Source organism: Anarhichas minor, unplaced genomic scaffold (assembly GCF_050575085.1).
Source record: "Anarhichas minor isolate MPS153535 unplaced genomic scaffold, ASM5057508v1 ptg000027l, whole genome shotgun sequence".
Lineage (NCBI taxonomy): Eukaryota > Metazoa > Chordata > Actinopteri > Perciformes > Anarhichadidae > Anarhichas > Anarhichas minor.
Window position 1 is genome coordinate 8860283 of NW_027466473.1, and position 24974 is coordinate 8885256.

At 40.6% G+C, this 24974-nt stretch overlaps 1 protein-coding gene across 1 annotated transcript in view; it reads left to right on the top strand.

Annotated features, from left to right (window-relative positions):
- Positions 1-441: 441 nt before the first annotated feature.
- LOC142959875 (roundabout homolog 1-like) overlaps positions 442-24974 on the top strand; it is an 80335-nt gene continuing 55802 nt past the window's right edge. Inside the window, exons 1-3 of the mRNA XM_076101379.1 lie at positions 442-720; positions 5040-5177; positions 7395-7487. Of these exons, the coding sequence (XP_075957494.1) occupies positions 5084-5177; positions 7395-7487 (187 nt within the window). The 5' untranslated portion in view covers positions 442-720; positions 5040-5083. The remainder of the gene's footprint in view (positions 721-5039; positions 5178-7394; positions 7488-24974) is intronic.

Sequence of the window (24974 nt, forward strand, 5' to 3'; positions counted from 1 at the left end):
ACATATAAGTGTACACTGGACTACACAATTGTGACAAACCATGAGTAATATAACAGTTCATTTTATAATAATAATAGTTTTATAATAGATAATGTGTTGCCATATTTAAGACAGACACTATTCAAATACATTCAGAATTTACTGAACACTCTGGTTTAGCAGTACACGTATTGAAAGCATTCAGAATAGTCTTCAACTTGCCACACATATATTATTTTGTCCACAAGGTCCTCAATGACTTAAAAAGGAGTGGAAATTGGAAAATGATGAAAAAAAAGACATTTTCTTGTTTCTCAGTCTGAGAAAAATAAAATCGAAATGCTAATTTTGTTGTTGAAATTCACCATTTTAAAACGTCCTTAAGTGTGTGAGGTACCAGGCTTAATCTGTAAGAGTAAATTGTCTGAGTGCAGCCTTAGGACCCTGAGGATATTGGACCTAGGTTGCTGCAGAGGTAGCTTTGTGATTTGTATGCACCCCATCTGATAGCGTCTCCTGGATCACAGATGGATTATTTAGGCTTTTCCTTCAGCATAGGCTCCCTCTTTTGATTTTCTCTCCCCCTTTTTTTTTTTTTACAGGTCCGCATTGTATCTTCCTTTTTCCTTTTTGTCTCTGCTTTCATTGTTGGGTACTTGGATGCCTCAAAAACACACTGGCAGAGATTTGGCTTCACCAGAGAAAAATGGAACAATAATGCTGGAGGAATAACCTGGAGGGGTAAGTTGTAAAGTTGTACTCATTCATATTAGTGAGGCTTGGTTAGTATTCTTGATAATTTCACTATTGTGTGTGTGCATGTTTTTGGCAAAGGGGGCTTCAGAGGGAATTGAATCCATTCCCTGCCCATTGATTCACACAGGAGCAGATGCTGTCCACGTGCTGTGGTGCTGAAAGTTACTGGCAGTGAATGCTATTTGAAATCTAATGATTGCATGTTGCCAAACAAGCAATGGTTGCTGAGTTTACCCTCTAATTCTTAAACATGTATCCTTGAATATATACTGTAAAATGAAGAGAAGTTAAAAGTCAAGTCTATATCATGAAATTATCATAGAATTACTTTTATTGTACTTTGTATTAAAGGTTATGGCTTTTAATAAAAACTCCTGTTGCTGAGTAATCATGTAGTGGTACGGAATGTGCTGCAATGCATTTACTGAATTGCATATCCAATGAATGTACCAGTCGTGTACGTTAAAAATAGGTAAAATACCTTACAGTTTGCATTTCTACAAAATCAGAAGTCTTCATCTTTCTCTCTCTCTCTAAGATCCTGGTGCTGGAAATCCTTCAGTGGTTTTGAAAACACTAAAGGGATTAAGCTATGTACAAGTAACTGTTGCTTGAATCACATTCAAGCAACTGCAACTCGTATCTTAAAGGATCACTTAATCTGGTGGATTTCGTTTATTTGGCTGTACTATCAACTCAAAGAACGTTGCCCTTTACTGACTTGCCCGGCCTAATTAAGGGAGGGTATGGAGTTTCTCTTCCCAGCAAACAGTGGGGAGGTATGAGGACCCTTCTATAGTATAGGGCATTGACTGAAAAATCACTTGCCAAGTTGAGTGGACTCAGCGGATTCATTCCCCAATGAATCCCTTAATCTGTAAATGCCTTCAAGTGGGCCTGAGGTGTTTATCAAGGAGGGATGAAACAATGGTTATAGCTGCACCAGGCAACTTGCTGTGCGGTCATTTGGGTGGTCATCAGTAGTTCTTCCTTTCCGCTTAACACCTAAATTCGTAATCAGATGTTTATACCACACCAAACACAGTGTATTTTCCTCATTATTTTGCAAATGCAGCTAATGGCTCTTGATGCTGACATATCGGGGTCATTCATCCTCTGGGGCCAAAGGTCACTGTCCCTTGTGGCTAGTCCATGGCATCATCTGTTACTCCTCACACCAGTTTTTCTCCTCCATAATGCCGACTCAGCCGACTATGACTTGTTACCATGAGCCCTGACAGGGACCCGGACATTGCTTCTCATACTTTTAATATCCTTTGTCTTGCTCCGATAGCTCCCGTAATGCATTATAGTGGCAGTGATGAAAGCCTTGTATCCGTCTCCCCATCCATTTCCCCCAAAAGACACAGCCACATGTCAGCGATAACTGCCAGGTGTTGATAAGAACTCTTCAGTCTTACATGAGGAGACAGTAAGCCTTGTACAATGTGAAAAGTGCGTGATGTATGGCTTTCCTTGATTGACAGTAATATAAGCAGGTGATTTGTGTGCCACTTCTTCCACACTCTGTGGTCTTGATTTAGACTCCAGTTATTGTGCAGGGAAAATAAAAGTCAGTGACTCATACTTCCTGGTTGTGCCCCCGGCTTTCACTCAGACCCCCCTGTGGTGTTGTGCGACAGAGCTGCTGATTAACCATCACATCTCAGTCTGCAATGGGCATAGATGTACACATGCTTCAATACGTTTGGCCCTATATTAAAAAGCCAACACGATATTTAATCTACAAAAGGCGCATTCGTTTTATATTCAAGCAAATGCTACAGGTGCAGTGAAATATGTCTGCTTTTCCTTGCAATGTGCATCGAAAGTAAATATGTCTGTTGTAATTGAGTATCTCTCCTGCACCTTTTGACATGGCATACATGGTGTAACATATTGCAGTTCACATGGCTGTCTCTTTGAGCACGGGGGATTGTATTTTGGAGGGAGAAAGGATGGGGAGGGGGATGCTGGAGGCTGATTCTTTTTTACGCTCCACTGCTCTCTACAGTTCGGTCTTATTGACAATATGTTAGATGGTGAGCTGTGATTATTCCCCAGTAGACACAAGAAGGAAGGGGAAATCAGCAGTCCCGTCTCCTTCGATCTGGAGACTCTCCCCATTAGCTCAGAGCAGATGACTCCAACAGATATTGTATTGTCATTCCTTATTATGGGCGACTTTTCCTGTGTTGAGTGCTGGTGCATGCACGTGTGCATTTTTCTAGTTATGAGGAGAGCATCATACTGTGTATGACACAGTATGATGCTCTCACAGGGTGCGTGCATGTTAATTCGGATATACCAATGCTAATGATACCAACACAAAGTGCTCTACTGGCTGAACGTATACATGTATACAACAATGCATTATAGATTATGTACTATATCATGACTACACATACTTCTAATCTTTACATAGTGCACCCCCTGACTTGAATTTAGTAGTTTTCATTAGTCTTTTCAGTTTTTTCAGATGTGAAAGTAAATACCGCAGTTTTCAGCATATTTACACATCAACTTAGATGCTTTTCCTGTTTCATATCTCCCACTGGCATATTTTTAAATTACATCTTGGATTTTTTTTTTCCCTTCTACCCCCACTTTCTGCCGCTCTCCTTTCTGTTTTCTCCCATGTTAGATACAACTAAACAATGCAATGTTGTCATTACCACCCACATTTAATATTCAGCACTCTAGAAAATGCAATCTTCCTTGCTCATTATGTTAGTGATGTATCCTAGATCTTTCCCTAGATGATGTGCAGCAGATGTCAATAATGTTGAACGTTATTCATATTGAAAATTACATTACAATGTCATATTATTGTTTCTGGCTTTCATATCTTTTGAAACCTCAGCATCTTTACTATACTGGCCTAACACTTTCAAATCTCAGTGGAGGTAATTTGACTAATCAAGTTTTTATTGCCGTGTAATGCATACAAATATGCCAAGCTCGCGTAGACTTTCAACAATTTATCGTAAACCCGATCCAGAATGTAGAGCAGAGATAAAAGTAAAGAATTCACACACCTGGTATAATTACATTTCAGACATTACAATGTAATGATAAACTGTATATATTCAGATTGGTCTATCAAGACTTCTACTCCAAGGTTCTAAAATAAAGTCAGCCAGGTTGAAGCTGTAGAACATCAGTCCATTAAAGATTGATATCATAAAACAAACCCCAAACATTAAACATGTAAAGTTACTCCTTCCACGTTTCATATACAGAAAATGTAGTTGCTAACAACACATCATACAGTTGGTAGATAAATCTCAATCACAAGCTTTTGGCATATTTACAATGTTGGCTGTTGGTTTGCATTTCTCAGAACAATTAAAGTGGGGCATAGAGTCGGTGGCCAGAGGGTGCCAAGACATCCCAGGAATCTGGCTGTCCATCAGACAGCTAGGATGAGTTGCAAGGCTGTTTGTGCCACAGATGGCTGATCAGTACAAGTGACTTCCTATTTCTCCCACTTGGCGCCGTCACTGTATTCCATCACCATTCCCACTTGAGAGCAAGAGTGTTTGTTTCCTTGTTGTGTGTGTTTGTTTGGGGGGGTGGGGGGGGGGGGGGGAGTTAAGGTCGGGAGGTGCAGCAGGTAAATGCGAGAATGTTTGTCTGCTGTTTGACTTGGATTATGTATGAGCTCATGGAATCTTGATGGAGCACTTGAATGCAAACACAAAGCACACACAGAGAGCATGCTTGAGATGTGCTGCAGATGCTCACCCGTGTGTTGAATACGACAAGAAAAGCAGAAGTGAAGCCATAGTGATCTGCAGTCCCTGGGTATATGTGTGGATGGATCAGACTGAAACAGACTCAGAGTTTGGCTGCGTGCAGGGTGGGTTTCAGAGGAAAGTCCATCTGGCTTCCTCTCTTCTTTTATAGTGGAATTTCACACGGGAACATTGTTTTGCATGGTGCTCGCCAGCAGGGTAGATGGTAAACGAGGGGTTTGTGTGATTTCACTTAGCGAGAGGAATTGTATAAAAACCATTATGGGACTTTATTTGGCTAATGATAGTGTAAAAGTTATTTGCATACATATACTCAATGTTGAATGACACAAAGATAAGCCCTTTACGAAAAGGGCTTAAGGGGTTTTAACTCAAATTTTCCCATTCAAATTAATAAAAGCATCAGGCCAAAATAAAAGCTAAGAATGATGCTATCTGACTAATGTCGGGGCACAGTGTATACTGATCATTTTCTTCCTCCAGCATGTCTCAAGTTCAGCTCACATGTTTGTGCTGTCCCAATAAATGTCGTTCTCTGGGTTCCAGGTTTATCGGGACCTTCTTAAAGGCAGACCGGGCCATTGGGGACCATGCAGGCGGTACAATCACCCACCCTCTTCCTTCTCATCAGCCTTCTCTGTGTCAGCCAGCTGCAGCCGGGCCATGCCTTGGACATTTCATCAGGTGAGAATCTCTGAGTACTTATTATTTCACTTTTTTTGTCTTCCTTCATGCGTTGTTGTATTCATTTATTGTTCTTTTAAGATGAGATCGTGTTTAGATGACTTCGAAACTTTATGAAATGATTGCATTAACTCAAAAAGCCTAGTTTGGTGTCCAATTACAACAGTAGTTTGCAGACTGCAGACTATTACTAAAGAGGCTGTAAGGGACAGTTTTTCCATTGAGTGGAAAAAGAACATTCTTAAACAGAATGTCTCTCCCTCTCTGGTATTTTGACAGCCATTCTGAATACCTGAACAAAAGATATAGTCGAAAGACCTGCTTTGCAAGGTGCCACTCATATGCCATCTTTGGGTTTGTGTGAATGAGAGAAGAATGAAAACATATATTCACCAATACTATTTTAATAGCATAATGTCAGCACCTCGTAGGTGCAGTTATACTGTCCTCTTGAGGCTGAAAACAGACACAGAACTCAGCATATGTATTAATAATGTAATATCCATAAAACAGAGCTTCCCCAACTTGATTTTCCCTTTAGTTGAGCTCAAAGTAGTTTTTTCCCCCTTTACCTTCATTTATTCTCGATCAAATTGATTTCAGTGTTACATAAATGTGCATGTTGATGAGACAAACAGGGTTAATAAAGGTCAGGTGTAATATCCATGGGTGATATTTTGAGGGGATTATTGTCTGACTTTATAAGATGATTAAAAACATAGTCATGTTTGGTTTTAAGTCAAATTATTGACTTCAATATAAACAGGGGCCACAGTCAAAGCTGTTATGTACATTCCACTGGACACATTGATATGCAGTACAGTTCTACGTGGCTTTTACATTTTTACTCCCGTAAAGTCCGTGAGGGTTTAGGGCTGTCCCTCTGTCGAGTGTTTGAGGGTTCTCTCGCAGACATTTTGAGCCCTTTATGAACCCTTTCCGTAAGTCAGCATTAGATGCTTACTTTGCCCAAGGGAATTACCCACAATTCATTGCAATGTGACATTAAACACGGGGTAACCAGTGGAAGCATGGAGACATAAACAAAGAGGACGGCACAGGTGTGTTCAGCCTGTCTTATTAAATGTACACAGAAACATTAAGAGTTAAAGATGGAACATAAAACCACATGAAATCAGAGAATATTTATTTATTTATTCATCAAATATTTCATTTTGTCATTGAAGCTGATTTGACAAAAAAAAGTAGATTATCTGAAGTTACCTCTCATCTTGTGAGGAAAGAGCCTGGAAGACGTTCAAATCAGGGAGTGAAACGTATCTACAACAGTTTAAGCCCTCACAGTCTCTCACACTCAACCATTTACCAGATGACGTCAGTAAATCCTCGAGGGTCCAGGGTTTAAGGCCTTAGGGGGGACATTGGGATTGGGCCATTGGCTTTAAATCCAGTGCTGTGATGAAGTGGTGGCACCCTCTAGTGGTATAATTCTAGACTATTTCCATGACTAGCCAGGCGCCCAGCCAGTGTATAAAGCATCAATGGAAATGTTATTGTTGCTGCACGTATGCGTTTGAACATTATGCATAAATCACATCTTTCAGATTGTGTTCATCGAGGATATGACAATCGGACTACTTTAAACTGTACAAAAGGTTTTATTGGTTGCTTAGCTGAATTCCCATTGCCTGTGTTGCATTGCATTTAGTGCTTAGACAGAAGAGATCATATTCTCTCTGCGACTAAGACGTGAATGTGTTCATAAATACTTCACCACAGTGTTGGCGCTCAATGTGCCTCCAAAGAAAAATGTAGCATGAGAAATTATAGACTTCAAATCATACGGAGAAAAAGAAGGCAACTTACGTAAATAGTTATGTTATTGTGATTTCTGCCATTTTGCACCAATTTTCAGCATCAGTAGGAATGCTGTATTACATCCATATAAAATGAAATACAAGTATATGCTTGCAGTTTTTTTATACTAAATAAAAACTGGATTTTGTTTTCTGTTGTGGTTTAACTAAAGGCAAGTAATAAATAGAAAAATAATAACTTGAGCCTAATGGTGGTATAGTAAGGTTACCATACAAGAAGACCTGCCCATTTCCACAGTATTCATCCACCAGTAAGATTTATTAACTTAGTTTCCTGTTCATGGTTAAACTCCAGGAAATAAGATGTTAATGTTGCACATGGATGAGTACATTTTCTTTTTAATTGTATTACCTACTGTTGTTGTCCCCATCCGAACAGATACAGAGAAACACGGAGGGAACCGTGAGGTCATCTCCCAAACACCTGCATCCGAACCACCATCTGAACAAGACAACAGCCTTGGATACAAAGGTACGGTCCAAGTGCTAAATGTGATTTGTGCAATTGTGGTCGATAAAAAACAATAACCACACTTCTCTTAAACAAACCAAAGGAGGGTTTTGATGAGTTGATGAAGTTTGGCTCTTACTGTTCTTCAAATTTTGTCATCATTCAAACTTACAGATCGGGTTTTATCCAATTATTTCTGCTCTACTTCAAAGCGGCCTAGTTTTGAATTGGTCTGATCTTGTAAAACCGTTTTAAAGAAGTCTCTGAAATAAGCCCTGAATAAGCCAGCAGTCTGTAAAGTGGTGCTCCAGATTGTGCGGATTCTGAATTTGTCCTTTGAAAAAAATACAATGTTGAACCCAATTCCCAGGAAGAGGACAATGTTTTCCTTTTGCTGACAAAGACTCTAATACCACTTAATGCCAGTTCAGCAGCTGCAGACCTCAAGTGCTGTGTCCAAAGCCAATAAAGTTCAATCCCCTCTCCCTTTGCTTTGACATTTTATGGTTTAGGCTCTGACTTTGGGTTGTACTGATATAGAATAAAGCTAAACGTTTAGCACTTCTCTCCTTATAGCCTCTTCGGTTTTGGAGGATGACAAAATACGACTTTGTGCTCAGCCTTTCTGACGCCTGGAGTCAAAAAAGAAGAAGCAATTGAGATGCTAAAATAATGATGTTTTTTTGACTTTTATCTTTAATGGGCAGCATCAAAAAAGTGTTTTTCTTTTGTGGAACCTAAATTGAAGCTATTACTGGCTTCCATCTGACGTAGTGGAGCTAATGGCTGAAAGAGGGATTCTTTATCATTCTGTTTCTTCTCTCATGATAAGAAGCCTATTTTTTTTTCATACCTAAAATCTTTGTGGCCCAGCAGGAGAAAGAAAAAGATGACAGTGTGATTGTGAGAAGTTGAAGGGATGTCCAAGTCGCTGATAAGACCATTGGGTTAGCTGCCAGTTTGCCAATTTGCAGAGAGATCAAGAAGAGCAGAGGAATGGCTATTGCATCATCTTTTCATACTGCGTGATGGTGAACGCCAAGGCTGTCTCTTATTTTCTTCAACACTTTGTATGATCTGGAGCAATTATAGTTGATGTGCAGTGAGAGGTGCTGACAAATGTGCAAAGATATAAACAAGTGGAGGGAAATGAGAAAGTCAAAGAGCTGTCACAGATAATATAAAAACAGGGAGAGTAGAGAATCAGCATGGCTAATAATATCTGGAATGGGGAAACATAATGTTGCATAAATCACAGGTAATGGCAGCGATATGTGTTAGATACAAAAATATCCACATTGCTCCTGTAATTAAAATCTCCATTTCCTGTCTATGCATGTCTTTTTTGCTTGGACAAAGCAGTCAACAGTGATTAATAGAAGACTAGCTGAGGCCAGGTTTGTTGGTCTGTAGAGGTTCCAAATTATTTATTCCTTCATAAATATTTTTTTAAATTTGGCTTTGCTGCTTTTTGGAGATATTTTCCGCCCTGGCTCAGAACCAACTGGAGAGCTACTTTGGAGTGAAATAAATAAATAAAAATAGGTCTCAGTACTTGGCACTGTCTCCTTGAAATCCTTGCCATTTTTATGTGCTTTGTTGCCATGAAGACACGCGCATGTCTTTGTGTCCATTTTTCGCCATCTGCTCTTGGAAAATCGGTGCTGGAGATGCTTTGGATTGTGACCAATTGTGAAATGCACGATAGAACTCACAAACCCTGCATTTAGCGCTGCACCTGTTGTTATGTTGAGGCCACACACGCACAAAGCAAGAGCCCCACCGTTGAACCTCTGCCCTCTCGTCATTTACGCTTTAGCTTTCAGCTATTTTATATCCGTCAATGTTATAAAATGAGACTTATAAAGACATAACATGACCAAGACCACATTGTCCTCTACAATACTACGATCATGGTGCTAGCAGTCATTCAGTCTCTGCCCACCGAGCTGCCAGATAATACATTGGGGATAATATTTACTTGGAGGAAATAGAAAAATGTGAACAGAGACCCAGAATAGCAATGTGCAACAATTGAATAGGACACGGGACAAATAAGACCATGCAACAAAGCAAAGAAAGGAGTGAAAGGTGTTCTTTAATGGAAAAAAAAAGATAGAGCGCATGTTTTATATGAGACTGTAATTTCACATGTTCTTCCTGGTTGTTTACCAACCGTGATGTCTCAGCCTGGAATGCAGGCCCCATTCAGCAGAGCCACCAGTGGTCCACAATGGGCAATTAAAGGATTTGAGGCGAGAGGTCGGGGACAGGGAGGGCCGAGTAAGTCAATTTTTGCTCAGTCTAAATGCGACTTAAAATACGAGAGGCATCACTGCTTTTTCTGTAAGTGAGACAGAGTGGTTGAAGTTCCTCTGAATACATAATTATCGTCTCTCTTCTTCTGTTACTAAATTTGGTTGGACTTCTGAAGGAATTTGTAAGTAGCTGCTTTTTGTTGTAGAAATGATGCATGCACTTAACTTGGCATATTTTTTGTAGTGTCATGCAGCCTGTTTGCTGACTCCCCCGGGGGGGTCTGGAGGTATCAGCGTGGAGTGGGCAGAATTAATACAGACAGAATTTCAACCTTGAATATCAATAGTTTAAAACAAAAAAAGGTAACCCCCAGCCTGTACTGCAGCCCTGCAGCCAGCAGAGGGAGTGCTGACCTCCTTAGACAACAGAAGACACATTTGAGGTTCAGTAAGTCACAGCTACACTGTTACTATTAACTTAAGGGTCAGTCACACCATAATTCAAGATGTATTTAATTTAAGTAGAATTTCACTCAAGCCGTGTGATTAGTACTTCACTGTGTTTGGTATCAAGACATTGTTAGGCATCACATTTCTAATGCACTTAAAATGCCATTTCATTTCCCAGTGGTGTGTTGAGAGGTCAGAGGGTGAAAACCTCATCGATTTTTGTCAGTGGAAGAAGAATCACAATGCTGCTGCTGCCGGGTGTGGATGGAGGCACTTTTTACTGGCTCATTAGGAATGCACTGCTCTTTTTTTTTTAATACTGCCTGAGCTGATCCCTTTAGGTTTTAATAAGGACACAGTGAAAGTGCACGTCCCTCTGTCTTGATGGGTGGATAATACTACTATAAATCATTCATCAAGGTCAAATTATGCTCACTTTCAACTGTAGTCACACTTTGAAATATTAAGTACACTTTTGGTTGGGGAATTCTGGCGTTCATAAAAGGCTCTTCTTAACATATAATGATGGACACTTAAAACAAAGTGTTTGAATGGTGCAGCCAATTGAATTTAGACTGCTGCCATTCATTTAGCTAGGGCCAGCTTGATTTATGGGACGTGATAATCTTTTATTGGATATGAAAACTTATAACACCCACATTCCGCTGTTTGCAGTCATTTCGATTTTTTCCCTCGCATTTATCAGGCTGCTGTAGCCTGGATCTTTTTTTTTCTTCTTCTTTTTTTCTTTTTACAAGGGACGTGCTCGATGCAAAGTGGAGCCTCGTGTTGTGAATGTGTCCTTATGCGGTTAAATGGTGCCTGACTCGCTGGAATCTCCTCTGCATAACAGAGAAGCCTCTGACTGGTTAGGGAAACCAAACCAGCGCTGAGCGCAGAGACGCGCGGCGCCTCATCCAACCAGCGCCGGTCCCACGAAACCGGGCTAAAACTACACGTTTGAACAATTTAAGTGGCCGCAAACTGGATGCTTCTACCCTTTTGGATTCTCGCTTTCCATTCAGCCGCGCCAAAGCGTCACCTGAAGTGGAACTATAATAGCGTATCTGATCACAGATGCATTCCGCGAAGTTATCAGCATTTGGAAGTGAGGAGTCCGATCGCGGAGTGGAGGGGGGATCCAAGTGGCGTTGAGTGGATTACTTCTCGAGTACCCTGCAAGGATGCCTCCGACTGATCTGAACTTTGATTCAAATAGAAATTCAGTTCTGCAGTTCTGAACAGTAGTGTCTGTCTCGCGGCGGAGTTCAGGAACTCTCCTCCACCCGGATCCCCATCATCGGCGCTGCAGTATAAGTTGTGATTTAGATGAGACGGACAACAAAGCGCCTTCTAACGGGATTTACACCGTTTTCCAGCTGCTATTGAATGATGCCTACCTGCCTGACGGGGATTTACTGTCTACTGGCATTTCTACAGATTTGTTCAGGTACGAGTTATTGCCAAGATTGCTTCCCTAATGTTTGTGGGATGGGAAGTTTAAAACATAATAGCTAATCCTGCATGCATATACATATATACTGTATATATATATATGTATGTGTGTGTATACTGTACATATACTGTATATGTCAAATCTGATCCGTCATGGCACCCTGTGGGTATTTCGGTCACCTTTTCTCTGTAGCCCGCAGTATCTGTATGTGGCCTCTGACCCACGCTGCGTGCTGCCTGCTTGCTGAAAATGACCCATTTATCTATTGAGCTCTGCTGCAGTCCAGAGAAACGCAGCCTTTTACAAGCAGCTCTTATCACACCTGTGGGGATTAATTGCCACAGTAAGTGTCCAAAGAGAGAGAGAGAGAAAAAAAAGAGGTTTATGTGAGAGTAGGTTGTTTTATGTATGAGTCAAAGTAGGACATTGAAGGTTATCATCCTCAGTCCTCAGTGGGTGCAGATTTATTACATGAGCTGCAGGTTAACGAGGAACAGATAGACTTCACTTGGACAGTCAGACCAGTGAGGATGTGTTTCTTTCAATGGATGGAAAACAGGCTCCATGCTCTGACAATGTCATGCATTTCTTTTGTTTTAATATTCTCCCATGCACTGATATTTCAAGTTTACTTCATATCTTTATTTAGCTACTTCATTTTTGAGTGGGCCAACTCCAGCACAGCACGCCATGTATGTTGGGCAAACAGGCATTTTCAAACATCATCTGACACAGAGAGAGAGAGAAAAAAAAAAGCTTTGTATTATACATGTTGTGCTGTGTTTTTGCTGGAGGGTCAAGGTGCATTCTTGGAGAATGAAGCCAAGCATAGCATTGCTATACCACTGATATTGCAGGTGGAGTTGGCACATCAGCAAAGAAAAGTTTTTGTTGGAGTGCTGACAACATACTTACTTTCCACAAGGCTTTATTGGCTCAAACGCATTTTTCTTTTGCCTCGATAACTGTTCACATTAGCCACCGTGCTCCACTTCCAGTCAAGCAGCAGACCTCACCGTGCTTTATCCATTGAAGGAGAATCACCTTCTCCCCGCCCAAGGCACACTGAGCAAACAAATCAACGCATCTCTTCTTGGAACTACAGGCAAGGGCACATTAGAAATCACAAATACTTTTAGAAATTTCAAGAGTCCCTCTAATTCCCTACTGGCGCCAGTCTTGTTCACTCTGTAAGACAAAGACAGCTGTCAGTGACATTAACACTGGCCACAGACTGACAAAAGAACAACATATTTTCAGCGTTAGAGCAGAGTGATGGCTTTATTTAGTGCTGGACTTGCTTTCTTTGACAGTGCAGAGGCTGATTCTTCAAACGCTGCAGCTCTTTTGAGAGCTGAAAATCGTCTTGCCCTCCTCAGAATACATGTGGGTTAAACATTCTTGGGTGTGACTCCATTTTTTAAAGTCAACATATTATGAATGTTATTCATGGAACATTTTCCAAACCATAGATAATGCCCCAAATGTTCCCCCTAGCTTCTGTGACCAGAAGCAGAAGGATGAACATGTGGATATAATACCGCCATTTAAAAAAAAAAAAAAAGGAAACGTATGAAGGCCTGCCTATTGCCGCCAAGAGCACGAAAATGTGTATGACACCAATTTTCCAGTTTGTTGTCTCTGAATTTCCAAACTGACACACTTGCTTTAACATGCAATCCAGAGCATTTCAAGAGCACTCAAGGAGATTTGTGATTTTCTAAAGTTCTCTGATCCTTCAGCATGACGTGAGCATGTGAATTTGACATGAAGCCCAGATACTAAGGTGACAGGAAATGTACATGCAATGGCCATGTTTGAACCCGTGAACGTGTGTGTGTGTGTGTGTGTGTGTGTGTGTGTTTACCACATCCCTTTGCCACCATGGATTACAGGGAGTCTTATGCATTATATCTGGGATAGCTGCCAGGTTTTTACATGCCTGTCCTTTGAAAATGATCCATGCGTAACAAATTGCAATCAGAATGATTGCATGTTTTTTTCCACCCTGCTTTTGTTTAATGTAACTCATCCACTTGTATGGCATCTTGACTGTAGCTTAAAAAACGTACAGTGGTCCATGACCGCCCGTCATCACAAAACCGAGCTCTTAAAGCTGCGCTGTTAAGTGACTTCACCGTACTCGGAACTAAGGTAAACCTGGAACTCCCCATTCGTTGAGAGTTTAATCTTCGCATAATAAATCTGCCGTCGGTAATTGGATGATACATAATAATCTAAATGATGGCCATTAAAAGCATATGCTCGTGTCGAGATGGCTTTGTCCCTTTCATCCCACAGATGTAAATTATGCATCCCCAGAGTGATGCTGTTACTTGCCTTGCCATTCTACCTGCGTTGTTTGATGGTCTGTAAACACTGCCTAAAAAGGAACCATGGGAAAAATAAAAGAATGGCTCATCCTGTTATTCTTTGTTATCACGGTTGTCTCAACTGTGCTTTCAAACAGGAGACAGGATTTGAAGGCTCAGTTAACCCTCTCAGCTCTGCTGGCAGTAATAGGGTTAATATCTTCATAAAAACCATCCCACCTAAGCTAATAACTAGGCTAATTATTTTAGCAATAAGAAACCAAGGTCCCTCTGAGGCTTATTTTACCTTTTACAGACCCCCTCGTCCATGTGTTATCAGTGAAGAAGTAAGTACAAGAGGGGCTCAGAGACCTGCAGGACACAGCCTAATTCCATCACTGGTGTGTGCAGCAGCCCCATTGGGAACCGTCTGATTGAGACATCTGGCCGGTCTGCTGGAGTTAGTTGCACACAGGTTAGAGTTCACATGTACCTACTCATGGTGCTCTGGGAGACTGACACTCTTGGCTGCAAGAGGTTGACTGTTGTTGCGACCCAAAATGCCACACGGCACTTGTTACAGAGCGCCGGACTTTAAGCGATGATGGCTTGATTGGGGGAAGCCGGCCTGCTGTGTCGCCCCCCCCCCTTCCCAAGCTAACAAGCATCCCTCTAGTCTTTGTGGTGGTGACAGTGATGAGCCGAGTCCCGCTGCTAATGAGGACTTCTTCGCCATGGATGATGGGGCTGATGGGACATCTTCTCACGCCGACGAGAATTCCTTTGTTGGTTGGATGAAATTGTCAAATTCCTTCTTTTCTTCCTTGGAATTAATGCATCTCACAAGCTTCACTGGAGAACAGATTGGTTATAGAGCATCTTCATCAATGTTGTTTATTTCTTTGAACACACCAACGTGAAGGATAGGAATAAGGAATAGAGTTTTAAGAAATGTATTCAGGGTGTGGCCCTTCTCTGCTTCACTCACACTGGCTGAGAATCTGCAGAAACTACTCTGTTTTTTTTAAAGAAAGGTGCACGAGTTGCTAGTTTAGCATGTGTTCTTTCATTCTTTAGTGCTGGCAGTGACCCTGGCACACAATGCTTTTTTTTCAGCTTTGAATGGCTTTAAGGCTTTCAAGCAATTCACATTCTTTCTCACCCGTTCTAGGGATCCATCAAACCTGGTTTTAGGTTTATGTCTTGACTTTGAAAGCCGTTTCTGTGTTTTCTATTTTTAAAGAGCTAAATGGGCCGAACACCTGTAAACCCCTAAATGATGTGTTATGTCTAAGATGAAGTCATGCCAAAGCAATATTTGTTTGACACAGGTGTTTCTAAGGTCATCATTACCTAACAAACTCTCATGAGAACTTCGTCCCCCGGGAACTGTTCTGGTAGAGAAAACTGAGGCCGTGTCTCTCTTGTCTCTCAAACCCCAGCAGATGTTGCTGCGATTGTTTGCTTCCGACTGAATATGCATGAATGCATATGTAATGGTGTTGGCGTGAGCTTGTTTTTAATGTGTGTTTTCGGATTGTGTACCGAAAGCTGTGATTCACGATTGCCTCCCTTGTTTACGCACCGGCTTCCTGTGGCGCTGTGAGGCAGAGCGTGGTTGCCAACCCTGGGGAAGGGAAGCTACTGAGAGCTTTAACAAGCGCCCGCGGGCCTGGAGTTCACAGGTCATCACACCTTCTCACAGGCACCTACATATACGTACACGCTCACACACACACACACACACACACACACAAAATTCCTCATTTTGAGAAGGATCAATAACCATCTGCCTGCCCCACAAAGGTAGCGAGTTCCTTGCCTGAAGGATCCTCCCACACCCAGACTACATCCTTCAACCTTTTCTACTCATCTCTGTAAAAATAGAATCACGGTTCATTTGTTCATTCTGCCATTATAATTGTTTTCATCGTCAAGCTCTTATTACAGCACAATGTTTTCATTCGGTGCAACAACAACTCCAGCATGAGCTGAACCAATTCATATAGAAATTACAGGATAAAAACAAATTTATGACTTTTTACCATACATTTATAAAAGCATGAAGCTGAGCATGAATAAGAATGTTAAAGTTGAAGTTTCATGGTCACTGCCACCTCAACAATGCATTACATCAAGCAGACACAATTTGTACTGACCAAATTATTCTGTCATTTAAGTATTTCTTATTCATGCTGATAAAACGTGGTTGTGTGCCCTGCGTCACGGAACTACTTAGCATTAGAGCCAGACAAAAGGGAAAAATGAGATGAGGAAGATTTATTGTTTATTTAGCATTTCGAGAATAATGGCGAAATGGCGAGAATAAAGTCGAAATTTCAGTTTTGCGCTAACGCTAGAAGTTTTCATTTATTTATTATCAACAGTTTGCTGAATTTTCGTCATTTTTACCAAAATGGTATTTCGACTTAATTTTTTACATTTCAACTTTATTCTCAACATTTTGACTATTTTAAAATGCAATGCCTGGCTGTAATACTGAAAGTTCAACCATAATCTTCCTCCTCATTTTCCTTTCTTGTGCCTTGCTCTAACACTCTTTCAGACAGATCACATCATACTACTGTGGGAACTAAATTAAGGTTACAGACCCAACACCACACATTACAAGAGCCGATGGGCCTGATATGGCTCTGCTTCATTATTTGTGAGCTTTATTTTATTTATTAAATCTTTTTGGCACCCATATGCGCTGCTCTTAGTTCCTCACAATAATCTGTCCTAAATAGTGAACCAATAGCCATGATCGTCTGGAAAGACTATAGCTTCTAAACTCAGATATTCCCGTGGGTTTGTGGTTTTCTCCGGGCTGTTTGTACTCCTTTGGCCTCAGTTTACTGTTCTGAGGCCAGTGTCCAGCTATGGCTGCGTGCGGAGGCACTTCGGATAATTACTGATGTGAATAAATCTGCTCTTTCTAGTTTTGGGATTTTATATGTAGGCTAATTGTGAAGACATCCCACACATGAAGTGCATTTATGAATCCGTCTTGTTTCCTACTCTGATAATCGAGATGGACGTTTTTTCTTTCTTACACAAACTGTGTCTCTGAAACAAATTGTTGTTCATTTGTGGCCTTATGCAACTTTTCTATCCGTGCTGGCAACGATTGAGGTGCTCCAGTAGTTGCTTCAAGGGTGATGCTGTAGTCCCTCAAGGATTTTGGGTTTGAGAGTAATTGGGAGACTTCGTATTTTGAAAGGACAGCTTTAAAGGTCATAATAATACTGTAACCTCAGAGATGCTTCTCGAGGTTTCATCTCCTCTCCAGTCAGGCGGTTAATAGTCAATAGAATCAATATGCTCCCAGTGACTCGGCTTATAGAATCGATTAGCCAAGCCACTGGTGCGTTCAGTTCAAACGACCGCTCAAATAATTAATCAAGAATCATTTTTTCACACATTGAACTGGTTTGTTTTCATGACATGTCTTTGAAATTCTTACATGGTAATTTATTCTGACAGCCTTGATCAGAACACATCCAAACCAGACCCAGACCTTCACTTGGCTCATTAGACCCCAAGAACCTCAGCGATGATGAAGAGAGCGAGCCAGTAAGAGCACGATGCCCTCAGGACTGACCTTGTTATTACAGTGTGAGGACCTACCTAATGTTACCTTCATTAACCAGAGGCTGGCGTTGGAATGTCTCTCAAAGCATCTTGAGCATTTTGACATACAGTCTCGTTAGCTAGTGGGAGAGCCAGTGGGAGACATTTGAATTATGTAGGAATGGCATGATGTTGAACACACTATGAATGCAGATTTAAAAGGAGATATTGGCCAAGACAGATACCGGTATTCATTGTTTATCAGTTTGGTTTATTCTTAGTATCTAAAGCTAATTTCCTCATTCAGCATGATGAATTGAAGAGACATTTTAATCATGTAAAGTAGACATTTGTGTTTGGCTTGATTGAGACAGTGATTACTGGCACCTAACAAGCAATGTAATACGTTTTAAGAGCTAATCCAACAGTATGTAATAGAATTATGATATGCATGATCTATTTAATTTATAGTAACTGCAATTTTGCAATATCCTACGCTTTTCTGATTGTTTTTCACCTCCTCTACCATTATTTATTACCCATGCTACTTTTGATGTCACGCTGACCAGTTCACAAGAACAATTTCATCTTTAATTTCCACCCCACAGTCATCAACATCCTACAAATTTTCAATCTGCTAATTCAACTCTAAAATCTTTGTGAATACAACTTATTTTATAAAAAAAAAAAAAAAAAGCATCTTGAATCCAGGCTGTACTTTCTTACAGTCCATGTCTCCCATGCGTCCTGGGTTACGATGTAGCTGGAGGCGCTCTTTTGCAAGTCAATATTAGAGGTTGCAGAGTGGCACTATAGCCAATGACATCATGTTATTCATTCTTTTTACATGTCTCAGGTTAATGAGGGAGGAAGAAGGGATAAAAAGTGTGGACTGGGATAGTGTCAAGAGGGAAGAGGAAGAGGGAAGACATCTGCAGTCTTTGGTGGCTATGTGATGAAATACAGTAATTATCTCATGTTCAGAATATGTACGTATGAACACGGAGATAAAACGAAATTCCAGACAACCATTCATTTCACAGGCATTTCGTTCCCGTAGCCTGTGATTTTCCACTGCAATAAGAACTACTTCCAATCAACCAAATGCACTGTTTTGCTCACTTCAAACAGCGGCTTTATTGTGACATGCAAGATTGGTATCAAGTGTGGACTGTAGCCAGACTTTCAATGCCTGCTTTATTCCAAACAGTGTTGGTTTGGCAGTGAGAGGTATAAGAAATTGTTGAATTCAGCTTGTTCTCACAAATCATTGCAATTACATTTAACAGTCGAGTGGACCCTCTCTTCAAGCAGCAGATCATTACAACTTTTGCCAAGGTTTTCGGATTGCAAGCTCAGTTTTTCATCCTTAAAGCAATTTATTAGAGCACACAAAGTTTACTACAGAAACACCTCATGTACCCTCAAACTCAGTCCACACAACACAGCAAACCAAGCTGGAAAGCTGGGCTTTGACTGTATCCCTCACGTCAACAACCAACCCCAGCCAACACGCGTGATCAACAGCACCAACCACGAATGGAGCCAAATAAAAAGCTGTTCATACAGATAAATTCTGAAATTACTACCAGATGAGCTGTTTTAATCACCTTTTAAAAAAAAAATCTGTTGGAAAAGCTTATCGGAGTTTAAGCTTTTATACTTTTCATAGAGAAAGGGATTGAAGTCTGTACGCTTCATTCCTTCATAGCAAAACGAAGTGAAAAGCAATTTGTCAAGACACAGTTAAAACGATTTTTTTTGCCCAGTCGAAGTGATTGACACGAGCAGGTTTGCGGTGAAAAGAGAGGTCAGAATATTATGGATTGCCTAGAGCCGCTTCTCTTCCACGCTGAACTCTGACTTCTTCTCCCCCTGCAGTGCTTTATTGCCACTCTCTGCAGGTAGTGTTGATAGACTAGTGTCTGGAAAAATATATACCACATACTTTCTACGAGTGATGTTTCCTCTTATAGACTGCGTTCATACATGAAGATGATCCGAATCTGTAGCGATTGGTATACGTATCATCATTTTAAGACATGAATCTTTGGAATGGGTGATATCAAGAGGTATATTTTGTAAGCACTGAGTGCTGCAAGTGCAGGAAGATCTAATGATTAAAATGAAGACTATTTCCAAAAGGTAGCAATGTGGCACCACCAGCAGCAGCAGCAGCAGCAGCAGCAGCAGCAGCTGTGTTTTGATAAGATTTGCATTCGTCTCCTTGGCTCGACTGCTGCCAGTGTGTCGGACACCCGCTGCGGCGTTTGAAACAGTCGGACTGCTGCCTCAGAATTGAAACCATTTTGAGAAACAACAAAACACATTTGAGTGTTCTTTCCTTGTAAGCAATGTCAGGTTAGTGTGTTTACTTGTGCAAAATGCCACACATACGTCTCATAGATCTTCATGAATCTATTTCGCGTTGATACATTTCATTACTTCTGATTGCGAGGGGACACCGTTGGACACTAAAAGAATGTGTCGGTCAGGCTATCTCTGATGTGGCCAGAGAGGCATTTGTATATGCATGTGTAAATATTATTTACCCTGCATAAATTCTTTGTGCACAGATGTTACCAAGAAGCGCACAGAAGTGAAACAGGTGGCAGGCAGCTCGCATAGCTGGATATCAGTATCACAAGAGGGTGTGATGTTCTTTGCAATCTGCAATTCTAATCAGAAAGAGGAACCAAACATGCCTTTTTAAATAAATAGTTTGGGGAAATTTGCTTTACTCCTTTTTATAATCTTTGAGGACATATGCTAAGCTAAGCTAATTGTCTCCTGGCTCTAGCTTCACACTTAACAGTGAGTGGTATCATTCTTCTTCTTTTAACTCTATGCAAGGAAGCGATTATGTTTTCCAAAGTGTCAAACTATTACTTGCAAGTCAGTTGTAAATGTAATTCAACTAGAAAGATAGATGATTGGCCAGTCTGCGTTTTAGGGGCGGGTCTTAGTGAAGGGTCAGCTAACATTGCCAGCAAAGTTTGAGTGAACCCACACAGCACTAACGTCTAGTCTCCTGTGGATGAATGCACCCTCTTATCAATATCCTCTTCGACCATTATGCTAATATTGTACATTGTAATATTATACAATAATATTATACTGTGTGTCTGTTGGTATTGAGATGCTGTGTAATCCAATAAATGTTTGTGTCTGTTGGCATGCACATATTCATGAAGTGGGACTTCGGTAACCAGAAGAGGTCCTGGGAGAGGGCCTCAGTTTTGTTGATGGGTTTTGTGCTCAGGGCAAAGTCTCTCTCCCTTCACAGTGTGACAGTCGGTTCACATCTAGGCCGCCACAACCAGGGGCGCAATTAAGACCGAAAATAAATGTAGGTCATGCAGACATGCACTTGTGACATGCATTGACGCAGCATGAAGCTAATGTAATATTAATGTATTAACGTTAGTGCTGCAAAAACGTTTTAAATGACAGTTTTATAACTTTATATGCCTCGAAGGAGATGAAGGAAACATGATTAAGTACAGATGGTCAAACACACATTATACAGTCGGTTTGACCGATTATATTAAATACTGTAACTTTAAACTGATGCAAAGATAAGGCAAACATATTAAATCACCCATAGTCTTTATTTATTTTTTAACAACAACAAACTAATCCTTGGCCACTTCTGTGTCTATTCATGGGAAGTTTGACTTTCAAGCTCTGCCTGAGTGATAATCAATGGCCTATACCGCCTCTTTACTTTCCACTGAACATTTAATGGAGTGAGGATAAGCCTCTCAGATGGGCTGCTGGCCTTTCCAGACACTTGTGTTTCTCATCACAAACACAAGAGGTACGCTTAGCTTAACTGTTCCTATTTGAAATAAAGGTACACTATGAAAAAAACATGTAGAGAATGCTGAACATTTTGACACAATCATAGCTGCGGATATGTTGTGCACACTTGACCAGTAAGTCAGTTTCAAGGCAAGTTTGAGCAAATCTAAACATTTCAAGGATGAAAAATGCAGTTTGTTTTTGGTTTGGAAAAACAAACTGAGACCACAGCCTGTGCGTCATTGACAGCCTGATGGATTTATTCTCCAGTTAAAGTGTCCATGGTGACCTAGTTGGCTCAGATGTTTATCGTGTACCAGCAATGTTCTGCTTTGGATCTGCCCAGGGGAATTCACTGCTTGTTACCTTCCCCGCCAGCATTTAACAGCTGACAACACAAAGTAGATTTTCTTTTCACAAGATTATATTACCGCGCAGTAAAAAACAAAAAACAAAAGGAAAACAATTAGGTGACCGACTTCAGGAAATCATAAATGAACATAAATATTTGCACACAATTCTCAAAGAAGGAGCTTCATAAAGCAATTTAATGTAAACGATGAATCAATTATTCAATCGACAGATAGATAATCGTCAACAATTTGCATACTGTATTAATCGTTTCAGTCTTTTTTTGTATTGTTTATGGAAAACTGCTAAACAGTTACTGTTTAGGCTTTTCAGAATGTGAGGATGTGCTGCTGTCCTCTGTTTAATGTAAATGAAAAAAGGAAATCTTTTTGTTTTGGGATGTTGCTTGGACAAAACAAGTTATTTGAAGACATTATTTTGGGCTTTGGTAAATTGTAATGGCCATGTTTCACTATTTTCTGACATTTTATAGATAACGATTAAATGGATTCATCCTAAAAAATATTTTACAGATGAATTGCTATTGAAAACAGTCGTTAGTTGAATTTAGCTCTTTCACAATCCTTCCCTGCATCTTTTAATTTGAAATCTTAAGCCACTCGTGTGTTAAAGCTTGCGAGCACATTCCCGGTGCATTCCCACTCAGTTGGTATCTTCCCCTGAACATCTGGGTGTGCTGCAGTTGGGAGGTGTTATCACGTCCACGACCTTGACTCTCCTCTCTGCAGACTGCGTCATTGTGCATTGTGTTGTTAAGAAGGGTGCCAGAAGAAAGAACCTCGTAGTGTTGTCATTAAAGTTTTTCAAAACTTCCACGCCATTAAAATCCCCTTTACAAATGCAATTTAAGAAGATAAATTGCATTTGATCAAATGCGTCAGCGCAATCTAAGAGAAAGTGTGGTTGCACACACCTTTTCCTTGCCACACACAGACATAGAAGAGCACTCACATTCCTTCCCCTACATACTTGAGTGAATGACAGTGTTCAACTGTTCCACTTAATTGTAGTTTATACAGCCTGAGAAAGAATGTCTGGCATTTTTTTTGTTCCCTGTGATTTACTTTACAAATGAATGAGTGTGCGTGCAGGTTTGGAATATGTCTCTCCAAGGGATGAGCAACACAAATGGTTTATTTTCCAATGAGTCCATTTTTTTTTTCTGTGTTAAAGAAATAACCCAATGTTAGGGAAAATATGCTTATGCGCTTTCATGGTGAGAGTTAAATGAGAAGATAGATATCACTCTCTCTTTACAATAAAGAAATGAAGCAAAAGCCAGCAGACGCTAATACTCTCTGCAAGAAAGCAAATAGCTGTTTTTCCCAAATTGTTGAACTATTTCTTTTAATGTAGAAATATAAAACGTGATCTTTTTATGAGGATTTATACTCAAATTTCGACTGGCATGATGTGTTTTTCATTAAAACCACTGTTTAAATGGTTATGACCACCAGAACAGTAGACCATCTATGCTCAGCCTTCGTAGCAACAAAAGCCATTGTGCAGTTTTTCTTTTTTGATCTGTGTATTCTGGCATTATAACTTTTCCAATGAAGTTATTTAATTGCAAGCTGGTTAATATTAATAGCTGGTTAATATTCACAGCAGACATTTATACCGATCATGTATCTGAGTAGCGATGAGGATTGTGCTGAGACAGCAAACCCCCCTTAATAAACAAATGCACGGACATTAAATCTCAGTGAAGTCAACTTGAAATACCACATAATGAGGTGGTTGGCGTGGTGGAGGGTGCCTCTGCAGCAAACGGGTTTGAGCATAATCATTGGAGAGCAGTGATAAGTGTAAGGTTATACTGTCCGCCCTGCACCAATACGATTGGACATGACTAGCCACACAGCTTTGAATGAGCCAATCCTGGTGAAGCATATTGCAAACAGCTGATGCACACTATTTCCTAATTTATTAAAGTTAGCCGGGGAGCTTTGTATGCTCAATATTTCCCGCTAATTTTGCTTCAATGTTGAGAACAATTTTCGTTAGCATGCGAGTGGTTTTTAAAATAAGTATTACTATCGTTTCATCTTTTGTGCTTTTTTTGTGTGCGTAGCCTTTTATTACAGACTCTGCACAGTGTCATAAAACAGGTCTCTGGTCTCCCTCGGAGCCCCTTTGATGTCGGGCCCAATCCACATTAATCAGAACTTGGCCTTAGAAGGGAGGATCTGTTGGATGTTTTGCTGACATTTCTGTATAATCAGATGTGCTTAAAATACCAAAGGTGGTGCAGTGATGCACAACACTTGCATAATATCTCCCGCTTGTCACACTAATACTTTGCTGCTGCGAGTTAAGTTCCACAGAGTCAGAAGGCTGTCTAGTCTGGGTCTGTGAAGTGTATTTTAGGATGGAAATGCTGACGGCATTCAGTTCTTATTCAGACACATGATTTATTCTGCAATATAAAGTCACTCTCAACCCACTTTCTTCTCATTGTACGTCAGGACAAAGGTGGAAAAGTGCCAACATCTGTCGTAACACTTTCTGGCCGTTCTAATTCAAAATTACATTATTGATTTTTGACTGCTAACTAAACATAAAACAACTTTGGTAGTTCAGTTGAGGATTTCACTGCAGTGCTCTTTGGCGCTGTGTAACTTGTCAGTTCTGTCTCTCAAATGATCTGTAAGCCTCTAAATCTTAGTTTTGGGTCTTGTCTTGATATCTCCCTTGTTCATCTGGCCTTGGATCGCTGTCTGTTCAAACATGTGGTGTCATTTGACTTACAAGAGTACTGCTTTGAACTCGGAAGCTTCCGGAAATCTCTGTCTCGCCATTAAAAGTGTGGGCTGATCCGCGATCTAGCCCGCGGGTCACGAAACAGAACACTAAATTACTTTTACAGACTGAAACAAAAGGGATTTCCTTAACAAGACGTAGCTGTTCCACTTACTGCACACTCTTAAGCCTCCCAACAAAATCGGCCTGTGCTGTGCCTGACTGCTACTCTTTCACAGTGGCACTCGAGCACAGGTAATCCCACAGTACCTCGGCCGGAGATTTACCATTTCCACCACTGTGGCTCTGGTAGGCTTGGTTTCAGAGTCACTGAGCAAGCCGATTGTGTCACACAGATGTCAGCAGCACCAAAGGGTGGCAGTCCACAGCATTTTGCATTGATAAATGTCGCTCACCGCTTCTCTTGTACTTATACATTTGGGAAAACCACGGACAGCCACTTCTGCACATTCTTCAAGATGTGAATTTGAAGGTTTTTGAGTCCGAGTGTGAAAACTAGTCTACAAGTGATGCTTCAGCA